The 11,000-nt window shown below is 65.0% G+C and overlaps 1 protein-coding gene across 3 annotated transcripts in view; it reads right to left on the bottom strand.

The window, feature by feature from the left end:
• Positions 1–10,877, bottom strand: part of CPNE7 (copine 7) — a 19,638-nt gene extending 8,761 nt beyond the window's left edge. The window contains exons 1-13 of one of the 3 annotated variants that reach the window (XM_040443351.1): positions 10,615–10,868; positions 8,569–8,700; positions 6,047–6,121; positions 5,820–5,894; positions 5,126–5,209; positions 4,366–4,455; positions 4,142–4,240; positions 3,715–3,801; positions 3,320–3,379; positions 2,258–2,391; positions 954–1,008; positions 384–435; positions 156–289 (exon numbers count right to left, since the gene is read on the bottom strand). In XM_040443351.1, coding sequence (XP_040299285.1) covers positions 156–289; positions 384–435; positions 954–1,008; positions 2,258–2,391; positions 3,320–3,379; positions 3,715–3,801; positions 4,142–4,240; positions 4,366–4,455; positions 5,126–5,209; positions 5,820–5,894; positions 6,047–6,121; positions 8,569–8,700; positions 10,615–10,788 — 1,251 coding nt within the window. In that variant the 5' untranslated portion in view covers positions 10,789–10,868. Of the gene's footprint in view, positions 1–155; positions 290–383; positions 436–953; positions 1,009–2,257; positions 2,392–3,319; positions 3,380–3,714; positions 3,802–4,141; positions 4,241–4,365; positions 4,456–5,125; positions 5,210–5,819; positions 5,895–6,046; positions 6,122–8,568; positions 8,752–10,614 lie in introns of all 3 variants that reach the window. The other 2 variants (XM_040443350.1, XM_040443353.1) reach the window with 2 other exon arrangements.
• Between the last annotated feature and the right edge of the window lie 123 nt (positions 10,878–11,000).

Below are 11,000 nucleotides of genomic sequence, written 5' to 3'. Positions count from 1 at the left end.
AAGGAGGGGGACGGACGGAAGGACGGGGAGGGACAAAGGGGAGGTAGGGAAGGAGGGGGAGGAGGGACGACCATCCCCTGGCCCCAGGCCCCCACGGGCACACACCCCTTCTAAAACACCCAGCCCCCAGCGCACCACCTGCCCCAGGTACCTACGGAGGCCTCCCCAGTGCTCTCCTCGGCCGCTGCCATGCGGGCCACCTTGGAGATGACAGGGGCCACGTTGGTGGGGCCATAGAGCTGGACCCTGGGCAGGCAGTTCCGATAGGCCTCCACCACGCCCTGGATCCCTACAGGGGAAGGAGGGTGAGTCCGGCCCGGCGCACGCCGCACCCGCCCCCCCCCCCCCCCCCCCCCCAACCAGGCCTGCCTCGTGCCCTTTACCTTCACACTCATCGTCCTCAGGGTTGAAGTTGATGGCAAAGTCATGGGACACCTGGGTGGGCACAGAGGGACTGTCGGCTGGGTGACCCCTCGGGACCCCCACACCCCCGCCTATAGGGGGGGCCGGTAGGTTTGCAGCCCCCGGGACCAGCATGTGGAAAGAGCCTCGCGGAGGGAGCACCCCGGGTCAGAGGGCAGACAGGAGGCCCCAGGCTTTGAGTTGCATTAACCAAGAAGTCCCTCCCGCCACGTTTTCGGGCTTAAGCCAGGTGAACTGCTCTTTGCGCCTGAAGATTCCAGATCATTCCCCTTCTCCTGACAGAGACATGCAGTTTGTGTGCGGTTCTCCAGAGGTCACTAGTGCTGGGTGACCAAGGTCAGCCTCTCTGGCCGCAAGCGCGGGGTCTCCGCAATCTGCCCACTGTCACTTAGGAGTCGGTTCCCAGCAGTGAGAGGCAGAGGCAGCAGGTGACCCAGGACGGCCTGTGCTGGGGAGAAGCAGCAGGGCCCTGGGCCCCCCCCCCCCGGCAGAGGCAAGGGGGTGCGGTCCTGGTCCCCAGGCTCCCCTACCTCATACTTGGGAGGGATCCGTGCTCCAAACCCCAGAGCAGAAAATCTCTTGTCACTGGAAAAGAAGCAATGGTCTCTCACACGGGCGCCCCTGACTTCCCTGAGGGCGGGGCGGGGGTGCTTTGGGGAGACGTTCACCAGAACCAGGACAGCCAGGCTCTGATCCACCCCCGGGTGACCAGGCCCAGGCTGACACTTTCCCGAGGGGCTGGCTCTGCTCCGAGCCGCATGGGGGAAACTGAGGCACTGAGCAGTGAAGACACCCACGCAGGGGTGGAGCCGTCTCCTCCGTCTCTGTCTTTGTTCTGGGAGCAGCAGGTACCTCCTGGGGAGGCAACCAGACCCTGGGAAGCGTTGGCCTCCTGACTTGGGACCTCCGCTGTCTGCCACCCACCCCGACAGCCTTCTGTTCGTCCGTGGCCTCAGTTTACTGGTCTGTAAAGTGGGACACAGATCCCCTGCGTGTGTGTGTGTGTGTGTGTGTGTGTGTGCGTGTGTGTGCGTGCGTGCAGGGTGAAAGCCATGTGACTGAGGCCCAGCCCCATGTCAACACATGCCAGTTTTGACCCGAGCTTCACCTCAGAGATCAGCCACGCAGGACATCGGGTCTGGCCCGTGGAGCGAGCCCCACCCACCGTGGCCCACGCACTGCCAGCCTCAGGCAGGTTCCTCTGGTCAGTGCAGAGTCATGATGACCCTCCGGGCCCAAGTCTGCGCTGGAGTCCAGGGAGGCAGGGAGGCGAGGGGCAAGTGGGGGGTAGGGGCCGCACCTGTCATCGTCCTGGGCACAGGGTGATGGGGGGGCAGGGCGGTACCTGTCATAGTCCTGGGGACAGGGTGAGTGGGGGGTGATCCACACCTGTCATCGTCCTGGGGACAGGGCTAGTGGAGGGTCAGGCACCACACCTGCGATAGTCCTGGGGACAGGGCCAGTGGGGGCAGGGCCACACCTGTCATCGTCCTAGGGCCAGGGCAGTGGGGCCAGGGCCGCACCTGTTATCATCCTGGGGACAAGGCCAGTGGAGGGGGACAGGGACCACACCTGTCATCGTCCTGGGAACAGGGCAGTAAGGGCAGGGCTTCACCTGTCATAATCCTGGGGACAGGGCTAGTAGAAGGGCAGGGACCACACCTGTCATAATCCTGGGGACAGGACAGTGGGGGTGGGGCCACACCTGTCATCGTCCTGGGGACAGGGCAGTAGGGGCAGGGCCGCACCTGTCATAATCCTGAGGACAGGACAGTGGGTGTGGGGCCACACCTGTCATCGTCCTGGGGACACGGCAGTAGGGGCAGGGCCGCACCTGTCATAGTCCTGGCAGATCTCTCCCACGGCCACCAGGGCCTGCAGGTACTCGTTGGGCTGGAAAGGGTTGATATAGTGCAGAGAGCAGCTGTTCCGCGGGTCACCGTTGGAGGCTGTGAAATCGATGGCCACCTGCAGAGACCCAGGCTCATGAGCCGGGGGCCCCTCTCCCACCTGGGCGGGACTAGGCACCCAGAGCCCCCATTTGACAGGCAAGGGGAAGGAGGCGTGGGGAGCTGCCTGGTGAGGGGTGCAAACTACAGCAGTTCCCCGGGGCCCGTGGGAGGAGACTCCTGAGGTGACAGTCCCAGGGCCGGGCTCTGTGCTGGGGCAAAGGGCACCCTGGGGACAGTGGGCACTGGCGCTGAGCAGCAAGCCCGGACCCTGCCAACCCCGTCTACGCAGATCCCCAGGCGGCAAGAAGCACCACGCGGGTGATATACCGGCCCACGGCCCAGGGCGTGGTCACAGAGCCCCGAGCAGCTGCAGCCAAGTGCCCTGGGCACAGGGCGGGCTGCTGGCAAGGGACCCATGCCGTGACCAGGCGCATCTCTTCTCTGCTGCCGCTCTGCCTGGGCAGGGACTGCGAGTTCAAGCCCCGGGCTGGGGTCCCCACGCGGCCCCGCTGGGACGCTTCCCTCAGGCCAATCTGGCTGCCTCTGGGTGGCAAGACCCGGACCCGTGCAGCCACGAGCGAGCAGTGAGGCGACACAGAGGCACGGACGCCGGGCTCTCCCGCCCCACTGACACCCACAGCTCCGGACCGGAGCCACCGCCGTTGGGTCTCGTGGCTTCTGGCGCTGTCCCCGGCCGCCACAGGTGCCAGTGCATTCTTGCCACACACGTCTTCCTGTCACTGCTCTCGTGGAGGGTGACCCCGGGCAGCTCCTGAGACCCAGCTGCCCACTTCATCTGCACGGGAAGGGCCCCGAGCCCGGGCAGGGGCCTCACTGTACCCACTTCTGCACATCTGCCCCGGGCCCCGGGCCAGGCTCCGAGTTACATCCAGGGTGGGCAGGGCGCCCGGGCTCTGCCGGTGTGGAGGGGCCCGTGCACTCACGGTGAAGTGAATCTGACAGCCGCCCATGATGTAGTCCAGGAAAGAGTGAACCCTGTAGGACTTCCAGGCAGGGAGGTCGGCAGGGTCCGCCCAGGACGCCCCACACCCTGAAACTGAGGCCGGAGCCCCGGGGACCTGCCCTTCTCCCCCAGCTCTCTGCCTGGGGCAGCCCCCCCCCCATTCCCCTCCTCTGTCTCCCCCTCCCGTCCATCCCTCCCACTTCCCTCCCACACGTACTGGGGACCCTCAGACCCCTGTCGTCCATCTGACAACGGGGAGATTTGCAGGGAGGGGTGCGCCTGTGCCCCGGTGCCTCTCTGCCGAGTTCAGGCGGGAGCCAGCCCCCTCCCCACTGTGGGTGAGTAGGGCGTCTGCGGGCAGGGGCCGCAGCTCACCTTCAGATCTGCCAGGATGACCACCCCAGAGTTCCTGTAAGTACACTTCTTCTGCCTGTACTTGGCATTCACGCAGTCCCACTGGGCCTGGGGCACAGGGAGAGACAGAGACCCCCACCCCAGAGCGCCAGTGCCCAAACCCCGCTCCAAGGGGGCAGGGAGGCCTCAAAACCCCAGCCCTGGACAGCATTCTTCCACCTGTGACACAGTGACTGTCGTCCCTACTCCGGCCACCCGGCAGGCGTGGTCCTCGGTCTCGGGGGTTTGCCGACAAGAGCAATTTCTGGGGCCGACTCAGCTCAGGCTGGTGCCCTACCTGCTTCTTGAGGCCCCTCCCAGCGATCCCTTAGCGGACGGGGCAGGGCCCCGCCTTCACCCTGTTTCCACCCTGTTTGCGGGGGGCGGACAGGGAGGGGCCCCAGCTCACCTGGTCCTCCCCAAAGGCTCTCTGCATTTCCTCAAAGGTGGTGGAGAATTCCCCGATGAAGTCGTGCTTCCCGCGGGAGTCGTGATCCCAGACGAGGCACTGGGGAGCCCAGGCCCCTCAGGCCACCGGCCCCTCTGGGCCCCCCACCTGGACGTCTCCATTCCCCTGCAGCCCGGCCAGCCCCCTGCCACCCCCCACCTGCCACACCCCCCTGCCACCCCCACCTTCAGAGGCCGCGTCTCCTCACAGCTGCACAGGTTGTTTAGCGACACCTTGAAAGGCTCCCACACGGGGCTGAGGTTGTCCTTCACCACCTGTGGGCCGGGGGCGGGGGGGCCGGCTCAGGTTCCAGGCAGGACTGGGGGCCCAGGACCCCTGTAGTTCTGAACCTGGTCCTTCAGGAACCACCTTCGTAACTTGTGCCACGTTCCTGGACCCCCTGGACCCCCAGCTTTTTCTTTAAATAGCCTCTTTCTTTTACTCAAATGAATTTATCTCACAAGCAAATGTTCTTGGGGCGCCTGGTGGCTTAGTTTGTTGAGCGCCTGACTCTTGGTTTTGGCTCAGGTCACGGTCTTGACATGGAGCCCTTGTCGGACTCGATGCTGACAGCTCAGAGCCTGCTTGGGATTCTCTCTCCCTCCCTCTGCCTCTCCCCTGCTTGCACGTGCACGTGCACTCTCTCTCTCCAAATAAATATGCTTCAAAAAAAAGGAAGTGCTCTCTCGCTGCTGTAACTAAAATGCCATCTCACCTGTAGGCGGGGACAACAAAACACAGTTGTGAATTCTGGTGGCAGAAGGCCTGGCCTGCTGGCTCCCTGATGCAAGGAGCTGGGTGCTGGGGGTGAAGGCCCCCCGCAGCCGTCGGGGTGCTGGGAGGACCCGGGGTGGGGGGAGACGGGCCGGCTTCTGCCCCTCTCTTCTCATTCCCGTCCCCAAAGTTCTGCAGGGGATGTCAAGGTGCGGGGCAGGGAGCCCTCACCTCGGTCCGGTACACCAGCTGCTCACTCCCATCGTCATTGACCCGGTATAGCTCCAGGAAGGGGTCTGACTTGCTGAAGAGGTCCTGGAGGAGGGGCAGAGGCTGCACCCCTGGAACCTCTATCTCCTTAGCTAGGAAATGAGGACACGACCCTTCCCAAGAGCCTCTCAGAATGATCCAACGCCTTGTCCTCCCCTCTAGAGCCTTCGCTGGCCCCCCAGCAGCTTTGTTGTAACTCCCGGGCCCGGGCCCAGCCTCCCTCCAGCCACGTGTGCACACCCCCAGCTGGTACCCCCACCGCCCCTGCTCCTCCCCCCCCAGGGGACGGCCTCTACCAGCTGAGACCCTGCACTGGGCCCCCACCCTGTGTGAGCACCCGACGGAGCCAAGCTCACGGCCAGTTCTTCCACTGTCCGGATGGTGACCGCCCTGAGCATGTGTCCCCGTCACTAAACAGGGGCCACGAGTGCCCCTGCCTCAGGAGGCATGAGCACTTACAGATGTGGCAGGAAGGGGTCCAGGGCACAGGAACGATGGTGACAGGGGTGGCCGGCCCCACGGGCTCCGCGTGCTCCTCACTCAGCAGCCCTGTGTCTGTGGCGTCAGGAGGGCAAAGCTTGGGGCGGGGGGGGGTGGGGGGGCTCGTGGCGTCGGCGGTCCTTGCCCTGGGCCCACGCGGGCAGCCTCCACTCACCTTGTTGTCCAGCTTCCTGGCCCGGAAGGACAGCTCCACGTAGCCATTGTTCCCGGAGATGTCCTCAGCTGTCACCTGGGAGGAAAGACGGGGCTCCGAGCTCCACAGGCCCCCAGGGGGCCCGGGGCCTCGCCAGCTGCCTTCGGGGCAGGCCTCTGAGAGCCACGAGGAGAAAGGGGTGGGGTCTGGGGGGGGGGGGGGCGGGGGGGGAAGGCGGGCGGCCTCACCGTGATGGTGGACTTGCCGGCATTCCTGCCGAACCTGAGCAGCAGGGCACGGGTCACCTTCTTCTGGGCCACAATCTGGAAGTCAGAACAGCCAGGGAGGAGTTAGCTCCCATCCCCCCCGGGCACGCCGACCGGGCCCTCAGACTCCCTGGGCAGCCCAGCTCCTCCAAATCAACGCCCCAGGGCCCCACGCCCTCCCTTGAATCGCTCGGCCACCTGACATCCCTCTGTGTGGCCACCACCCCTCAGCCCGGACCTGGCCCTCGTGTCAGGAGGGGAGACAGGCTCAGTGAGGAGGCACCGCCCGGGGCCACAGCCCCACGTGCTGGGCCAGGAACGCCCACCCAGCCCCAGCTCCCCAGCAGCTCAGAGAGGCTGTGTGGGGTGTCCCCGGTCCCTGCCCCAAGGGCAGCGAGGGGCTTCAAACAGCCCCCCCCCCGGCCAGCAGGGGGCCGAGGGGGTTCCTGGGCGCCACACTGGACTCCCGGCTGTGGAGGTGGCAAAGGGTGGGGAGCAAGAGTGCGACCCGGCTCCCCACCACCCTGTGCGGCCTCCCCGTGGGCTCCCCCCTGCCCCTGCCCACCTGGGCCACCCCCTCCCCTTCACCTGGCCCTCATTTGGCCACAAGCCCCTAACTGGGGCCAAGAGTTGACACGGGGCAGCTGTATGCAGCCAGGGCACCTGCTCACCAGAGGGCAGCACTGAGGCAGTAGGCGCCCTGGTCTGTAGAAGAGCTCAAGGATGACAGCCCGCACCCTCCCCCCACCGCCGCGCCCCCGCGCCCCCACCCCGCCCCACGGCTGCCAAAGTGCCCATGACTTCGTAGGGGACTCCACTCGCTGCTGGCCAACGCAGAAACACGCGCTATCGCCGTGGTGACAGCACCCCCGGTGCTCATCAGTGCTCACCTGGCCCCACCTGCGGCCAGCTCCCGGAGGGGGGGCGACCGTGCAAAGTGAGCTAAGTCCAGACAGCACACGGCGTATTCCCAGCCACCCGCCCCTCGGCTCCTGCCTACCTAACGGCTTCCGAGCACACGGGAACATGGCCTGCGTGCCGGAAGGTCAAAACGGGCTAAGGGTGGGAAAGCTCTCCGCAAGGTGTGAAGGGAGGGAGGCCGTGTGGCCCCAGGTTCTCCCACTTACGGGCTGCACGGCTACGGTCTCTCCGATCAGAAGTGGGAAAGCTGCTGTGTGAACCAGTGTAGGGTCAATAAGCTCTTTCTTCTTGGTCCCCTCAAACACCCACTGAGGTGCCTGATGCTTGGAGGTTCGGACAGGGGTCAGGGGCTTGCTCAAGGTCACGCAACTGGGGCTCAGGGCCACTGTCCATACCCTTGACCACTGACTGCAGCTGCCCTGAGGGCCGTGCCGGCCTCGATGGGCCTTGTCACTGTCTACAGTTTACAAGTCGGTCCCGACACGTGTGTGCTCACACATGTTTCTCCGTGTCCGTGCATGCATCCATACACGCGTCCGTGCACTCGTGCCCGTGTGTACATGCAGTCCGTGCATACGTGTCAAATCCCGCTCTGCTGCTGTGCAGTGATCCGTGCTGTCATCTCTAAAATGGGATGACAGGGGGCCCACCCCAGACCAGCTCCGACGCAGACGGCCATGGGGATGAGTCATGCAGACATCACGCTGGGTGCAAGAAACCGGGCACAAATGAGAACACACTGTGTGATTCATGAACAGGAAGTTCTAGAACAGGCAAAACTAGCAGGGACGTGCTGGAGAGGTGGGGTCTGTAGGGTGATGTGAGCTGGTGACGGGCAGGAAGACAGGTGCCTAAACTCATCAACATCAACCCTTAAGGTCTCCGCGTTCTCCTGGATGGAAATCATGCCTCCGTAAAAAGGAAGCATCTCCCATCACAGGCTGAGAGCGAAGCGTGTGGCCCGCAGCCCGGTGCCCAGGCTGTCTCAGTGGTGGCTGGCAAGCACTCTTGCCATGCGGCTAACGGAACAGCTAGTGGACGGGACATCATCTGAGGACTGCAAACTGTCCCTCTGGTGACAGCAGCCCCCAGCGGGCTGGCCGGCCGGCTGCAGGGCAGAGCGGGGACACGTTGACGTCACGGGGTGGAAGTGATCTCGTGCCATGGCAGCAAAGAAAACAGTGCAGAACAGTAATAGAGTCCGTACTTTGTGTTAAAATATATACGTATATACACACTGAGAACAAATACCCCCTCACGTTCTCACGCGAGAGTGTGAACTCGCAGACAGGCGAGGGTGCGCGTCCCATGGCTTGCCTTTCACTCTTCCTGAATTTTGAATTATATGAATGTGTTACCCAGCTCAAAACTACGTATTTTTAAAACTAATAAGGAATTTTTAAGGGAAGTCACTATGGAGACGGGCAGAGCAGGATACTTGTCCCGGAGGGAGGGACCTCCGAGGAGCCTGGAGCACCGCCGTCCCCCCCCCCCCCCCCCCCCCCCCCCCCCCCCCCCTCAGCATTAGCCCAGCTGCACTTTCCACGCTCCAGGATCTCTCTTGCCCTCCTGATGGAGCCCACCTGCCCCAAGGTGCACTCCATGCCCCCAAGGAAGTCATCGTCCTGATAGCCAAGGTCGCTGGGTCCCCGGGTGTCATAGACCTCAAAGCGCAGCTTCTGCACCTCCTCAAAGTAGTAGTCGAGCGTGAAGACCTTGGAGAACACAGGGTGCAGGCTGCTCCGGACCACTTCCGTTCTGTCCACCTGCAAGCAGCCAGTGTGGGGGCCCCACAGGAGTAGGTGCCCCCCGCCCGCCTCTCCCTAGCGCCCTGTGCCCGGCGCTGGCCCGCAGCCTCCGCTCACTGAAGGACTCACTTCCCTGGGAAGTCCCCCTCCCCCACCAACCTGCACTCTAATCCTCAGGACTCCAAACCCCACGCGGCTTCTGGCCACCCCTGGGGGGGGGGGGGGCACCTCCCTCCCTGAAATAAAGACCCCCACCCCTGTCCAGCCACAGGCTGCAGTCTCTGCATTTTCTCATGTCATGCCCACCACAGCCTGCTCCACCCCCGTCACAGATGGGGAAACTGAGGCTCGGAGGGGGGAAGGGTCCCGTGCAAAAGCAGTCCAATCAGGAACAGAGTTGGATCAGAATCCTGGGCTGGACAAACCCAAAATGGAGATCTCTCCCCAGCTGGGCAGGCAGGGAGACTGGGGTGGGGGGCAGAGACTCCCCCTGGGTGCCATATCTCTCCTACATCTTGGGCTCCTCTCTGTCCCCAAAGCACAGCCCAGCCTGGGGAGGGTCCCTCCAGTGTCCACAAACTCCCACGCTCTCAGATGGGGGGGCCTTTGTGGGCCAGGCTTTCTCAGGGACATCCGCACCCAGTAGTGCCAAGGCCAAGAAACAAAGACTAATGGGAGGCTAGGGCACAGACACCCCTCGTCACAGATCCTCCCCAGTGTCCCCCCCCCCCAAAGACACTGGGCTGGGGCAGGCCCTTTGCCTCCAAGGCCGAAGACGGGCAGGGTTTTGCGGCCCCAGGAGGCTGGTGGTCCAGAGACCACAAGAGACCGCATCAGGTCACGGCATCGGGGGAGCAAAAAGCAGGTCCCCAGAAGCTGGCGCCTGGAGCCTCCAGCACTGTGTCCTCACAGGTGGGGGCCCCACGGGTCTGCCTCCACCACGTCCTGCCCGCTTCCCCACCCAGGTCCTCCCCAGGGGGTGCGCTAGAGCACAGGGAGGCTTCAACCCCCAACCTCTCCAGCCCACAACCCGCCTTTCTTGGCCTTTCAAGGTGATGTGCACACAGGAGTGGTGACTGAGACAGCGCTTTGCACAACGCACAGGGCCCTGAGCTGTTGCCACGACCTGCACACGGGGAGGGCTGGGCTGGGGGTGACTAGGGGCAGCAGGCTGGACAGGCACCCCAGTGACCCCCAGGACCAGAAGGTATCACAGGAAGAACTGGGTCTGTGGGGAGCACAAACCAGACCCCAGCTGTCCCAGCCCGGCCACGTGCACTGCGCTGGGTCACCGGGGGCTCGGCACTCATGCTGGAGTCCGCAGGACCCTACAGGAGAGCAGGCGACTGGCTGCCCTCCAGGTGGGCCAGAGATCAATCTCTGGCTCCCTAGTGCCCCAGACTCTGTCAGCAGCTCCCCCTAACCCAGCAGCCTTGCCGGGCCCTCGGTGCTCCCTGGTCTGCGGTCTGGGTGCCTCTGCCTGATGGGTGAGGACCTGGCAGAGAAGTGTCCCTCCTGCATGCCCCGCAGGCCGGGGGGACCCACGAGCCCAGGCCCACCCTGTGTCACCACTCGAGCCACACCACTCACTTCTGCAGCCCCCAGGCCCTTCTGTGCCCCTTAGGAAAGCCCCCTGCCAGCACCCTCAAGCCTGGGTGCCTCACTCTTGTCCCCAAGCCCCCCAAACGGGAACCTGCTCGCAACCGCACTGGGGTGCTCCCTCTCTCTACCTGGGGGTCCTCTCAGTCGCCTCCGGTCCAGCGCCCCCAAGTGCCAGACACCCCCTCTCTAGACCCGGTCCCCTGCCCACCGCCTCCTGTCTCCGCGTCCGCAGCTCCAGGCCCGCAGTCGCCGCTGGGCTCGCCCGGCTGGCGCCCCTACCTGCACCCACTGATTCTGGGACCGCAGCAGCAGCAGCACGCTGGGGTCGGACTTGGTGAGCGGGTCGCGGTCCAGCAGGTGGCGGCAGCTAAGCCGCAGCTCCACCCTGGAGGCGCGGGGCGCGGGCACCGCTCTGGGGGCCGCCGCCGCCCGGCGCTCCGAGCCCGCGCTCATCTCGGGGACCCGGCGCTCGGGGACCCGGCCGGGCGCACCGAGGGGCCGCCGCGTCGGGAATGATGGCCGGGCCAGGCGTGGCCGCGCTTCCCTGCACGCCCGCACACGTGGCTCCGGCGGCCGCCACCGCGCGGGGACGGCGGGAGGGGGGCTGGGAAAGGGGGACAGAGGAGGGGGCGGCGCAAGGGACGAAGCCTGGCGGGGGGGGGGGG

This window comes from Herpailurus yagouaroundi, unplaced genomic scaffold, assembly GCF_014898765.1.
Source record: "Herpailurus yagouaroundi ecotype Mexico unplaced genomic scaffold, PumYag 190, whole genome shotgun sequence".
Taxonomy (NCBI): Eukaryota; Metazoa; Chordata; class Mammalia; order Carnivora; family Felidae; genus Herpailurus; species Herpailurus yagouaroundi.
This window is presented reverse-complemented; position numbering and strand designations above follow the sequence as displayed.